Raw genomic sequence first — 13,525 nt, forward strand, 5'->3', positions numbered from 1 at the left:
AGAGTGAATCCTGACCCAGGCAGGAGAAGATTGAGACTGCTTTTGTGGGGATGCTGAGACACCCATGACATGCCAGCTGGATAATACCAATCTGCATACCATTGCCAGTCTCCCCTTAACTATGTAGTAAGTGTCAATTATTGAACACCACTTTTAATCACTGGTCACAATGCCTTTTTTTTCTCTTTAACTTGCAGCTTTCTTTAACTTGCTGATGCTGTCTGCAGAGAAGCAGCCGACTGCCCTCCTATCCCATGAGGGTGAGAGGACCAAGTCCTTAAAGAGAGTATCGGCCCCATGTGGCACCTAGCAGCACAGATACTGACATCTCAGTGAGACTATTAGCTTTATAGAATATGGGAGCACATTCGGGTGAGCACCACCCTGCAGGGGGCAGAGGAGGGAATGGCCCAGGCAGCTGGCACTTAGGGTAGCCCCAGGCAAGACAGCACCCTGTGGTGTCAGTAATCAGGGACTTGGTCCATATGGACAGGGAGGTACAGGCACAGCCGTCAGGTACATGGCACAGGGCTATCACCCTCATTGCCCCAAAACTGATGCAGTTCAGTGAGTCATATGACCACCTGGCTGTCTCTATGGAGAGCCATGTCCAACATCCTCAGGGTCTGCTGGACAGGCACACAATCCTGCACTCTGCTCTCCCTGACATTGGTCTTCAGGACTGACATTATAGTAACAGGGGTACAGAAAGCCTTGACTCCAGGTCAGGTGCCCTATCCTCACAGGGAGTCGGGGGCACCCAGTTTGAAGTGGTGCCCACACAGAAGGCCTTTGGCATTTTGCCCCCATGACATTGCAGAGGTAGCCATGCCCTTCATCTGCACCCAGGCAGACCACTCCCGCCCCACCCAATGCTGGGAAATTCAAGACAAGGTGGGTCACACGCACCAGCCAGTTTCAAAATGTTTTCTACCCCACTGTTGTTAGAATACTGAATGGACTCACAAACTCTTAACATTTGCCTGTACCTGTGTTTTTGTTTTTGCCACTGTTTACCTATTATTTACTTATCTACACTACTTAATTATGTGATCTGCCTGTATTGCTCGCAAGACAAAGCTTTTCACTGTGCCTCGGTACATGTGACAATAAATTCAACTCTATTCAATTCAATTCAAGTTACCTCTGGCAAGAATATCGGACCATTTGGAAACAAGTGCCCCCCAGGTGCACCCCCTGCACCGACAGGGCCAACATGTTCCACCCTTTGGCAGGCATTCCCTACCTCAGTGGAACAGGGAGCTCAGTGAGGCCTAGTGAGTCTCTTTGAGTACGGGCTCAATGTGTTTCCACAGCAGCTGGCAGCAGCTCATAGGCACACAGCTATGAAAGATGAAGCTCTGTGCAGACAGCTTACTACATCCTCTGTTGTATGGACATCAATGTAAACACATAGCATTGGCTGCTACTGGCATCTTTGACTGTCCTGGCTGAAAACATCCCTAATGTCTGGCTCTGTCTTTCTGCAAAGGTTTCGCTGTGAGAGATTTGTCCAGCAGTGGCTGGCCACTCCTAAAAGTGACTATACTGCAGGGTGGCCAGGGAGTAAGCAGCCCCTTTACCCATGTACGACACCTTTCACAGGCCTGAGACCTCAGTTGTTCCCCTTTAAAACCCTGCTTGCAGTTGTTGGCAGAGCTCCCTCACTCATACACTGGGCCACTTACCCTGCCCACTCCGAGTGTGATCACAGGCATTTTGTTCGCATCGTGCATGTTTGATTCCTGCACAATGGAGCAGGTGTGAGATTGATGTAGCATACCACCCTACAGCAAGATATTTACCTCTTACACTGAGGATTACTTACTAACAAGGCAAACTGCCTGCTTCTATGACTGGGGTATTTGGCATGGCAAGGGCAGGGATGCTGTGAACTTGTAGGGAGGCGCTAAGTGATTGGGTGCTGTGAATTCAAGTGGACAGCCTGGCGGTGCAGCCTCATTCAGTTTGCCAGCTGGGTGCCCCTCCCTGTGGGCAGTTTCCCCACTACAGCCTTTCAATGCAAATTGCTAGTTTGGCCCCCAGCACGGCCCTGTGCGCACTGCTCATGTATCGTAGATGTAATATGATGGTGGATGTAAACATTCATGGAGGAGGAGTGCATTTGGCTGATGCCTGTGGATTGTGCCCTGAGGTGTTGTCGGGTGGTGACCAACATGGAGGTGGTTCACAGGAAGTGGCGATCTGAATCTGCCAGGTACAAGCTGGCACGGTGGGCGGCACGGTGGGATAGTGGTTAGCACTGCTGCCTCACTGCGCCAGAGACCCGGGTTCAATTCCCGCCTCAGACGACCGACTGTGTGGAGTTTGCACGTTCTCCCCGTGTCTGCGTGGGTTTCCTCCGGGTGCTCCGGTTTCCTCCCACACTCCAAAAATGTGCAGGTCAGGTGAATTGGCCATGCTAAATTGCCTGTAGTGTTAGGTGCAGGGGTAAATGTAGGGGAATGGGTCTGGGTGGGTGCGCTTTGGCGGGTCAGTGTGGACTTGTTGGGCCGAAGGGCCTGTTTCCACACTGTAAGTAATCTAATCTAAAAAAAAAGCTCTGGTTTCCTTGTTGAGTTTTTGCAACATCTAGTTTTTTGATGAGTTGGCTCAGACAGGAGGCTGAAAATTAATCAGGTGAGTTGTGGCATTAACAAGACATTCAACAACTAATAAGGAGTGTGAACTGTCAACGCGCTGCTGCTGAGTGACAATCTTCCCACGCCACTTGTGAAAAGCAGAAAAGATGTCATAATGGATCTCGCTGCATTGGTTGCCCAATTCTGTCTCACATCCCGATATCTGACATCACTCAGACCTCTTAAAGATTCCACCCGTTTTCTTTTGCTATCCTTTTCTTCCTCTTATAATCTTCTACCTGTTAAACACAAGCTTAGCAACAGCTGATCATGGCCTGATTTAGCCTGTTTTCTCTTGTACTTTCTCCCGGGTGTCCTAAACTTCATCTTGGTTCATAGTTTATAAAAATCTGTCTTGAGTTGGCTTTAATGAACTTAGGAAGATATATGCTTTCCCCCTGAAATTTTATGAGAGTATCTTTAGCTAGGCCAGCATTTATTGCCCATCCCTAATTGCTTAGAGAGCAATTAAGAGTCAACCACATTGCTGTGGGTCTGGAGTCACATTTAGGGAAGGATGGCAGTTTCCTTCCCTAAAGGATATTAATGAACCTGATGGGTTTCTCCCGACAATGGATTCCTGGTCATTTTTAGAGTCCTAATTCCAGATTTGTTTTAATATTGAATTCAAATCCACCATCTGCTATGACAGGATTCAAATGCAGATCCCCAGAACATTACATGGGGCTCAGGATTATCAGCCCAGCGATAATACCACTTGGTCACCACCTCACCAATTGTTCGATTGTTGTGTCCAAAATAATCCTTTTGAAACTTATCTTGCATTCTTTGAAGCATATAGCTTTGAATTTGATATATTATAGGCTTAAGAGCTAGTCTCTTTGTTTCTCATTATTTATCAGTGTTAGTCTGCAGAAAATGATTCGTTTTGGTGTTGGTACTGATTACAGTTTTGTTTTGGTTTCTGTTTCCTTTCAGGTTATATCACAGATATCATGCCTTGGCACCAGAGATTGTACCACGTTACTTCAATGATATTGCAGATATCAAGCTACCTCTGGAACTCATTAGCGAGATGCCAGAGCTAAAGGTACTAGTGAGAGATTGAATGACAATAACCTTTGTCTGTCCTGATTGAGACATTTGATACTTTGATGATGTTGCCCTAATTTCAAATTTGTCCAATTTAGTCCAAATGAGGTGACTATGTAGCCAGATAGTGTACATGTATCTTGATTAAAGCGGTGCTGGAAATGCACAGCAGGTCAGGCAGCATCCGAGAGGAGCAGGAAAAATCGATGTTTTGGGCAAAAGCCCTTCATCAGGAAATTTCCTGCTCCTCAGATGTTGCCTGACCTGTTGTACTTTTCCAGCCCCACTCTAATCTTGACTGTAATCTCCAGTATCTGCAGTACCGACTTCTGCTTAGACATTGTACATGGGCTTACACTGCATTTCAGATGTGGTTCTATCATAATTGCTGGCAGTCTGGCAAGATGGAAGCTACCAATCCAGGCAGGAGGAAAATGGGGACATTTCTGTTCAATGACATGATTAGCGTCATGATTTTAACTCAAGGGTTAGGAGCTCAAGCATTGAACTTGAGCAGAAACTGACAGACGCTAACATCAGACTAGGAAAGTCTTAGGCAAATGTTTTACATATTTTCTCAAAGATCCTTGTTATTTAACAGGATCATTGTTGTATTTCCATTCTGAAGATAGCTATGATCAATGGGAATTAGCTGTTTTCTGCCAGCATAGTTAAATGATCATTTTTATGTGTGAGACCTAAGAGTCACAAGGCTATTTGACTATTGATAAGGGAAAATCATCTTAGCCCCAGCCTGATTCAACATTTGTCTGTGATCTCAGGGAAATTTCCAGTTAAAATCACAGAAACACAAGAAGAAATTTACTATTTCATATTTTTTAGCACATGGATTTATCCTAGGTATATTTCTACTTCTGCTTGAGCATCAAAATTCTTTCTTTTTCCAGGAAAATCCCTTTCACCAAAAGCTTCTTCAAGTATTTTCTGAGGATAAGCAGGATAACATGTCATTTAATGACTTTCTAAATATGTTCTCTATCTTAAGTGATCTGACACCTCAACATTTAAAGGCATATTATGCATTTAAAGTATACGGTAAGTGTTCAAATTTTTGTAACAGAATGGATAGAAATCATTTATAAATTAAATGAAGTTTGGACCTTTCTTATTAATTGAAAGCAAGAATATTCTTTATTGTCACATGTATAAATTACAGTGAAAAGGGTTTATTGATAACTGTTGTTGGCTATCTGATATCAAAATCAAGTTATACAGTTGCATGGGAAATGAAATAAAACCTACATAAAAAAATAAAAAAAGGTTTTGCCTTCTAGAGGGTATCTTTATTACAATAAGAATGATTGAAAATTACAGATCTGCCAGAATTCATTCAGGCTTCCTCATCTCTGCATCTTCAATTTTTATCACTCACCATAGTATCTTCTGCTTATTGCAGGATCTGAAAGTGGAATAAAACTTTTACAAGTTTTTATATACAGGTAGTTCTCCTATAACAGTGTTCTTGTATGATGCTATGTTATAGAAAATCGTGCAATAGAAATAATGGGGCCTATTGTAAAATCAGGGTTGGGGCAAACCATCAAAAATACCAGTAAAAATCAAAACAAAAATAGTAGCTAGCCTAATATAAACAATAGCACGGTCTAAGTAAATTTTGACCTGTTTTAACTAACCTGTTGTATGCTACTGTACAGTGCAATTTAACAGAATCTTCAACTGATTACTCTTGATTGGCATCTATACCTGCTGGCTGCATTACATAACAGCCAATCTTCTGACCCCATCCAATGGTAACACTGCGCTAGTCAATTCCCAGAATGAAACCTGCCTTGACAGATCAAGAGCTGAATCTTAATTCCTTTCACTAAGTATCAATTCTGTCAGGTTTTCCAGAGGGTTTCACATTGTGATGCTTGGGGACACCTATCACCTTATTTTACAAAACTGGCCTGATTTATTCACTACCTCACACTTTGATGTCCCTCTCACACATTTTAGCACCACCATACCATATGCCATTTCCAAAACAACTCACCACTTCCTGGATAACCCAGAATTGACCAACATTCATGGTGCAGCAACATTTTTAAAAAGGTATTGTGCACCCAGACAAGAGCTGTCAGTCCGAAGCTGCCCTGCATGGTTCCTGACAATGGCCCTGGACGTGACAGACAATGGAAAATTGGTGCCTCTCTTTGTGGGCAGGAACATGGAGATGCTGATGATGGGGATGGGGAGATGCAAAGGTAGAATGTCCTTTTCTCCCAGGCCAACAGAGAACGCCATTCTATTGGAACCACATCAACCCGGACCAGGGTTAGCATCTAGATCTGTACAGTCTCAACCATCTGAAGGAATGCACAGAACGTAGGAAGAAGATCAATGACCTGATCCACTCTGCCAGTGAAAGTGTCACCATCTTCTCATTGATACCTCACACTAACTCTGTCTCTGCTACTATACCACCATTTCCTGCAACATCTTCCCCATTCATTCTCATCCTCACTAATGTCTGACCCTGACTAACCCTGAATCTCTTCCGCAGAGCCTACTCATCTACTCAGAACATCTCCACACATGCACCAGCCGTAACAGAGTGCCACCCACCTTTCTCTGTCTCACTCACTATGTGCAGAGTTTCCTGACTCTGACCACCCTGAGCAGCTGGCTGACCATGTCCAAGCCCCTGTACTGGTATGTATTTGTAGTTGGTTACCATGGTGATTAGCCACTGAAACAGATTAATATGAGTTTGCAGACATTCTTTAACATCTAAACATATTTTTTTAATGAAAAGAAAGAAAAAATCTCTTGTTATAAACAATAAAGCCAAGTTTCAAACTGCTCCTCAAAACTATCCTTTTACTGTTAGTCAATTCCAGTGCAATTTCACTCTTGTCTCAATTCTTAAAGTTTTCAAATTAACAGATTGCTCCCAGTTTCTTGTTCTCAGGCTGCAGAGACATTTTCACAATGCTTTTCCAAATGCACCATCACAAAGCTGTCACAATGCCTTTCACAAACCCCTTCACGAGAAAGCACACGAGCCGACTGGTCACATAATCCTGAAGCAGAGTCCAGACCTCTGCGCATCACGACACGTGGTGCCAGGGGTGAGAATCGTGTAACAGTGAACAGGAGTTGGCTTCATTTAAAAAATGGTGGGCAATTCACAAATCACTAAGAAACATGTGATATAGGAGAACTATCTGTTACTGAACTGGTATTTAATTTCATTACTCTCCTCTCCTGCTTGTTTCAACCTTGGCAGTGTTATGTTATTAAAACCTTGGCTTTTAAATTTAAAAAATAGCAAACCTTTCAAATTACTAACAAAAAATACACAGATCAAATTATAGCCCTGCAGAACTTCAGGATATAGTATTGCTGTATCTGGGTCTTATTTTATGTAGACTTCAACAATGATAACTTCATTTGCCAGTCAGACCTGGAGGTGATGCTTGGTAAGCTTACAGGTGATGATGAATTGTCACATGAAGAAGTTCAATTGGTGTGCCACAAAATCATGGAGGAAGGAGACCTAAATGGTGACGGAAAGCTTTCATTCGCTGACTTTGAGTACATGATCACTCGTGCTCCAGATTTTATGAGGTAATTTTAAGGTAGTTTGCAACAATTGTCTTTTCCGTTTTTTTTAACTTTGCCCATCTCATGAAGATACTGAATTGTGTACAATGCAGTTTCCTAGCATGTGGTAGTAGTGACCATCTAGTCATTCAAAACTATGCTTCATGCCTGAGTCCTTCTCAAGAGAACTAATAGTTCAGAGGAAACTGAATAATGCAGCCATATTGTGAGTAAAGTTCGCTGCTTTGCTGTGGTTGATTCTGATTTCAACATGAGCTTCAGTTGGGGTATTGCAATTGCAAGGAGAATATTGGCCCAAAATTACTATCCAAAGGCAGTGGCAAAAAGTGCACTTTCAAGACCTTCAGTCAATACAAGAATAGCCTTGGATATGTTCCTCCCACACACTGTCAGGTAATTAATGGCAGTTTGGTGAGTTAACTGATGATGCAGCGTATTAGTGGATCATTACCTCAGCAAGGAACTTCATGAAACTAGGAAAGGAGGAATATTGCTCTGAAAATTGCAAGTGGCTTATCAATAAGGCAGGAGCTCATAGCCATCCTCAATTTCATCCATGTACATCTTTTCTGACTGGGACTACAGGACATTGATTACAGATGGAGTCCTGGAATTCCTGCTCTGAAGCACAGGGCTACTGCATCCAGTTGCCACTGTTCCCTTCCACAAGGTCAGATAACATAGCACAGAGTCGGATTAAGTCTGTTTGGTCTGCATGCTTGTAAAAACAGTTCCTGAGGAAGGGCATGTGCCCGAAACGTCGAATCTCCTTTTCCCTAGATGCTGTCTGACCTGCTGTGCTGTTCCAGCAATAAAGTTTCAGCTTTGATCTCCAGCGTCTGCAGACCTCACTTTCTCCTGTAAAAACAGCCAGGCTGTATTTAAAAATGGAATTTAAGGAGAGACTCAAAGTCACGAGTACATAGAGTCATAGAGTCATAGAGATGTACAGCATAGAAACAGACCCTTTGGTCCAACCCGTCCATGCCGACTTGATATCCCAACCCAATCTAGTCCCACCTGCCAGCACCCGGCCCATATCCCTCCAAACCGTTCCTATTCATATACCCATCAATGTTGCAATTGTACCAGCCTCCACCACTTCCTCTGGCAGTCCATTCCACACACGCACCACCCTCTGAATGAAAAAGTTGCCCCTTGGGTCTCTTTCATATCTTTCCCCTCTCACCCTAAACCTATGCCCTCTAGTTCTGGACTCCCCGACCCCAGGGAAAATACTTTGTCTATTTACTCTATCCATGCCCCTTGTGATTTTATAAACCTCTATAAGGTCACCTCTGAGCCTCTGACGCTCCAGGGAAAAAAACTCTAGCCTATTCAACCTCTCCCTATAGCTCAAACCCTCCAACCCTGGCAACAGCCTTGTAAATCTTTTCTGAGCCCTTTCAAGTTTCACACTGAGCTAAGAATATAAAACATTGATTAACAATGTAAATAGGGTAAGGGAGATGAATGTGTGACTTAAAGATTGTTCTGGGGGAATTGTTTGTTGAGGCACCAGCATCAATACTGGGGAAATTGGGAGATGTACTGTAGGAACAATCTATAGCTGAATGGTGATGGGACCAATGTTGTGGCAAGTTGTACAACTAGGGCCGCAGATAGGGCTTTGAACTAAATGGTGGGGGATGGATTTAGTGAAAGGGAGATAGAATTAGAAAAGATAAATGTGACATTGCCATTGTCTTACTATGCCATAGTAGTTGTTTAATCTGAGGGTTACCATAACTCGGGTGAGTGGAGAGGTTGAGAAGCAGAAGCCTGTTAACTTCTCTCTTTATCACAAACCAGCTATCCAGCCAACCGAGCTAACTGACTGCTGGTGATGTAGTAACAATAAACAACAAAATAATACAGCAAGGCAACAAATTGGGTTATAATTACTCAGTTGTGACAGGAAGAGAGAACATCTATTCCTAATAGATCATCAGTAGAAAAGGCCAGAGATTGTTTAAAACTGTTTAAGGCATTATTTGTACCAGTTACAACAAAAGGGATGAATTGTGAGCACAGATAAAATATTATATGACCTGTTAGACATTCCAGAGACATGGTTGAAATTTGACCAAAGCTGGGATCTTAATGTTGCAGATTAATGTTGATGTATCAGTATGATAGAAAGCTAAAAACAGGTGATGGGTTAGCTTTGTTAAGCAAGGGTGGTTTTATTTCAGTACTGAGAGGTGCCCTTTAATTCAAAAAATTAAATCATAAAATCAGTTTGGATAGAGATGAGAAATTGTGAGTACAGTTTATGAATACAAATATGAACATACGAATTAGGAGCAAAAGCCATTTGAGCCTGCTCCACAAGTCAATAAGATCGTGGTTGTATTTTGAACTCTACATTTCTATCTAACCTAATAACTTTTGATTTCCTTGCCAACAAGAATCCATCCATCTCTGCTTTTAAAATATTCAACAGACCTGCCTCCACAACCTTCTGAGTTCAATAGTCGCACAACCTGCTGACTGAAAATAAATCCTCATGTCTCTACTGAAAGGGCAACCTCTAATTTTTGAACAGCGTCCTCTAGTTCTGAACTCACCCTTGTGAAGCCCGTTCAGCGTCTTATACACTTCAAGAACGTTAACCCTTATTCTTCAAAACTCTAGTGGAACCAGGTTCCGATTGTACAAAATCTCCTTATGAGATAACCTCATTCTAAGTATCAATCTAATAATCCTGTTCTGATCCGCCTCCATCCATTTATATTCTTCCTTAAATAAGGAGACCGAAACTACACCCAGTATTCAAGATGTGATCTAAGTAATTCCCTGTAAAACTGAAGCATAACCTCCTTACTTTAATATTGAATTCTTTTTGTAATATCGTGTAATATTCCATTATATAAAATAAAAACACCAAGTGCTGGAAAGGATAGATAAAGGGAGCCAGTCAATGAAATATATATGGATTTCCACGAGCTATTTATGTGCCCATGGTGTTGGTGTAGTATATTTATATGGTAGAGGATTGGCTAACTAATAGAAGAGAGAGTGAGAGTAAGGAGTGCAGGTTCAGGATGGCAACTGTAACTAGTGGAGTGCCACAGGGATCAGTGCCAAGGCCACAATTATTTACTATATTTACATAGCAGTGGACTTGGGAAGTGAATGTATTAAGTCAAGTTTGTGGATTACACAAAATTATGTGGGAAGGAAGGTGGATATGAAGAGTCTGCAGAGGGATATAGACAGATTAAGTGAGGGTGCAAAAACTTGGCAGGTGGAACATAATGTGGGAAAATGTGAGGTTATGCACTTTGGCAGGAAGAGAGAAGCTGAATATTATTTAAATGAAGAGACAGCAGAAAGCTACAGTGCAGAGGGATTTACATGTCCTTGTGTATACATCACAAAAAGCTAGTGTCTAAATTCAACAGGTATTGGGAACTCTAAAAGCATTTTGATCTTTAATTAAAAGGGAATGGAGTATAAATGTCAGAAAGCCTGATGTGCAGAAGTTGTTTCCCCCGTTTGGGAGAGTGTAGGAACAAGGAGCTTAATCTCACATACTGTTCAGTGAGAGACTAAACAAGTAAAATTCTCTCATTTCTCTTTATCACGTTTTAATGTCACTGTTACTGTTACTGCAAGAAAATGTAATAAACTCTGCCAAACATGAGAGTTGTTCATTTTATTTTCATGTTTGTGAACTTTGCTGTCCACTATTGGTACAATCACATTTCATTATGGAAACAGCACACAGAAAGCTCTGCAATATATTCAACATGTGTTAGTTATAGAAAGTATGTATTATTATCTTACTTCAAAGCTGATCAGGAAAAAATGAAAAATGAACAGAAAGAAATCAGACTCTTTTACAGCACTGAACACTTAGTTGGGACAGAGATGAGGTAGAATGTCTTCTCTCAGAGCATAGTGAATTTGTAAAATTCTTTGTCACTTTGAGGGCTTTAGAGACTGGGTCATTAACTATATTCAATACTGAAGCTGACAGATTTTATTTATTAAATGTATTCAGTGCTGAGATAGACAGATTTTTAATCAGTAAGAGAGTCAATGGTAATATAGAGAAAAGGCAGGAAAGTGGAGTTGAGGTTAACATGATCTCCTTGACTGGCCGAGCAAACTCAATGGCCCAAATAGCCTGTTTCTGATCACACATCTCATGGTTGTGTTAGGTATATTTCAAATAAACTCAGTAGAGTCAAAAGATTTGTGATGCAGACAGGTAAATAGAGCCAAGAGCACAACCAGATTAGCCATCATTCTCCTGAAAATTGGAGTAGGCTCAAATAGTAAAATGGTATGCTGTACTCCTGCTCCTATGTAATCTGCAAGAGGAAAGATATCTATCCTCACTATATCCATCAATAATTCTGTAAATAATTTTGCCTGAACATAAATACTACTTCTGCTTAGTGGTCAGATCAAACCTGATTAAACATCAAATTCTTGACAAAGTGTATTTAAAAGATACCAGCTGCGTCAGAATGAGCTACAAATGAAGAAAGACCATACTGAGTAGCATTTTGAGATAAAAGTTCAATATAATGATTCCTTTGATTTGAAATGTTCAAGTCTGGCTCATCTACACAACCTCACATTTTCCCCTCAAATATATAAAGATATTACTAAAACTGCACAGCATTGTTTACATTTTGTTTGAATTCACACATGACTGAAATAGGAATGGCAGAAGGAAAATTTTGAATCATAACATTTCTGTGAATTTTCTTTGTAACAGCACTTTCCACATTAGAATCTGAACTACCAAATATTATTGAAAACCATGAGAGCTATCAAGATTGACGGCTACACAATCGAACCTCTTCAACTAGTTCTACTCTAATATGATTTTGCTTTAAACAAAGGATGAATCCATGCTCTCAATAATGCAAGAGACTAAAATAAAACAACTACAGTTGCTGGAGAGTTGAAAGAGAACCAAAGTGGTGGCAGAACTTAGTGGGATGGTCAGTATCTGTGAAGAGAAAGAAACAGTAATGAGTCCACTTACTGTTCTGAAGAAATCATATTGGACTTGAAACATTAACTGTGTTTCTCATATTCCAAAAGGTCACTGATATCTTTGAGATAGCATTTCTGTTATATATAAACCTACATATTTTCTGTAAAATAATGAGGAAATTTACTAATGGTTTGAATTTAGAATATTCCAGAACTGTATTCTGTCTCATCTGAATGTTAGTCATGCACAAGCATATTCCAATATGAAGGAAAGCTTTAACAGAATGCAAAATCTTTTAACGTAATGAATTGGATCAAACAGAAAGAATGCTTTAATGTATCTATTTTGGGTTCTTATGGAGCTGTAGTAGTGTTCCTACCTTTTGGCTAAAAGATCCAGATTCAAGTCCAACAGCATCAAAACATGTCTGCTCAGGTTGTACCCTCTTCCCTTTCACTTAATTATACTTTTCTGGGCTACATACTGATCAGTGAGAGAGTGAATAAGTAAGATTCTCTCATTTCTCTTTGTCGCCTTTTCATGTCACTGTTACTGTTACTGCAAGAAAATGTAATAAACTCTGCCAAACATGAGAGTTGTTCATTTTATTTTCCTGTTTGTGAACTTTGCTGTCCTCTATTGGTACAACCACATTTTGTTTGCCAGCTATTATAGAAACAGCATACAGAAAGCTCTGCAATATATTCAACATGTGTCAGTTATAGAAAGTACATATTACTCTCTTACTTCAAAGCTGATCAGGAAAAAATGAAAAATAAACAGAAAGAAATTCAGGCTCTTTTACAGCACTGAACAGAACTCTGGCACATTATATCAAAGAGGAAGTTTGTTTACATTGTGCAACTTATTGACAACGTACATCTTTATTTCAGTTGCTGTATGTTTAAAGTATGAATACAGTTAACTGCTTAACTGATAAACTGATAACTGCAGAACACAATAGTATAGAAGAAATAGTGATGGACAGAGTATCTAATTATAAGCAATTAATTTGATAAGATGGTAGCAGATATTTTATGTGTATACTACCTTTAAATAGTGTTATCTGATTCATCTTTAAACAAGTTGCAGACCAATCTGACCAGTGTTATGAATGAATTTGCCCAGGTGAGCCACAATACCAAAGCAGTCAAATCAATATGAACACAAACCAGCACCAAAGCAAAATACTCCCACTTTATTAGGAACAAAATTACAATAATCTTTAATACTAAACATACCATCCCTAATCCTATTTGGCCCTTTAAGGTTACAATAC

The 13,525-nt window shown here is 40.7% G+C and overlaps 1 protein-coding gene across 1 annotated transcript; it reads left to right on the forward strand.

Moving 5' to 3' along the window:
• Positions 1-3,601: 3,601 nt before the first annotated feature.
• LOC122548457 (calcium and integrin-binding family member 2-like) lies at positions 3,602-12,839 on the forward strand. Its single transcript, XM_043687175.2, has 4 exons — positions 3,602-3,693; positions 4,604-4,751; positions 7,091-7,289; positions 12,022-12,839. The coding sequence occupies exons 1-4, from the start codon at positions 3,679-3,681 to the stop codon at positions 12,041-12,043; spliced, it is 384 nt and encodes a 127-aa protein (XP_043543110.2). The 5' UTR covers positions 3,602-3,678; the 3' UTR covers positions 12,044-12,839.
• Positions 12,840-13,525: the final 686 nt, after the last annotated feature.

The sequence above is a fragment of the Chiloscyllium plagiosum genome, unplaced genomic scaffold (genome assembly GCF_037043375.1).
Source record: "Chiloscyllium plagiosum isolate Xiang-an unplaced genomic scaffold, Cpla_swu_hap1 HiC_scaffold_1, whole genome shotgun sequence".
In the NCBI taxonomy this organism is placed as follows: Eukaryota; Metazoa; Chordata; class Chondrichthyes; order Orectolobiformes; family Hemiscylliidae; genus Chiloscyllium; species Chiloscyllium plagiosum.

Bases quoted from the DNA above. Each gene is read 5' to 3' on its own strand.
- LOC122548457 (XM_043687175.2), top strand. The intron at 4,752-7,090 runs GTAAGTGTTCAA...TATTTTATGTAG, and splicing joins TTATGCATTTAAAGTATACG to ACTTCAACAATGATAACTTC. The intron at 7,290-12,021 runs GTAATTTTAAGG...TCTTTGTAACAG, and splicing joins CGTGCTCCAGATTTTATGAG to CACTTTCCACATTAGAATCT.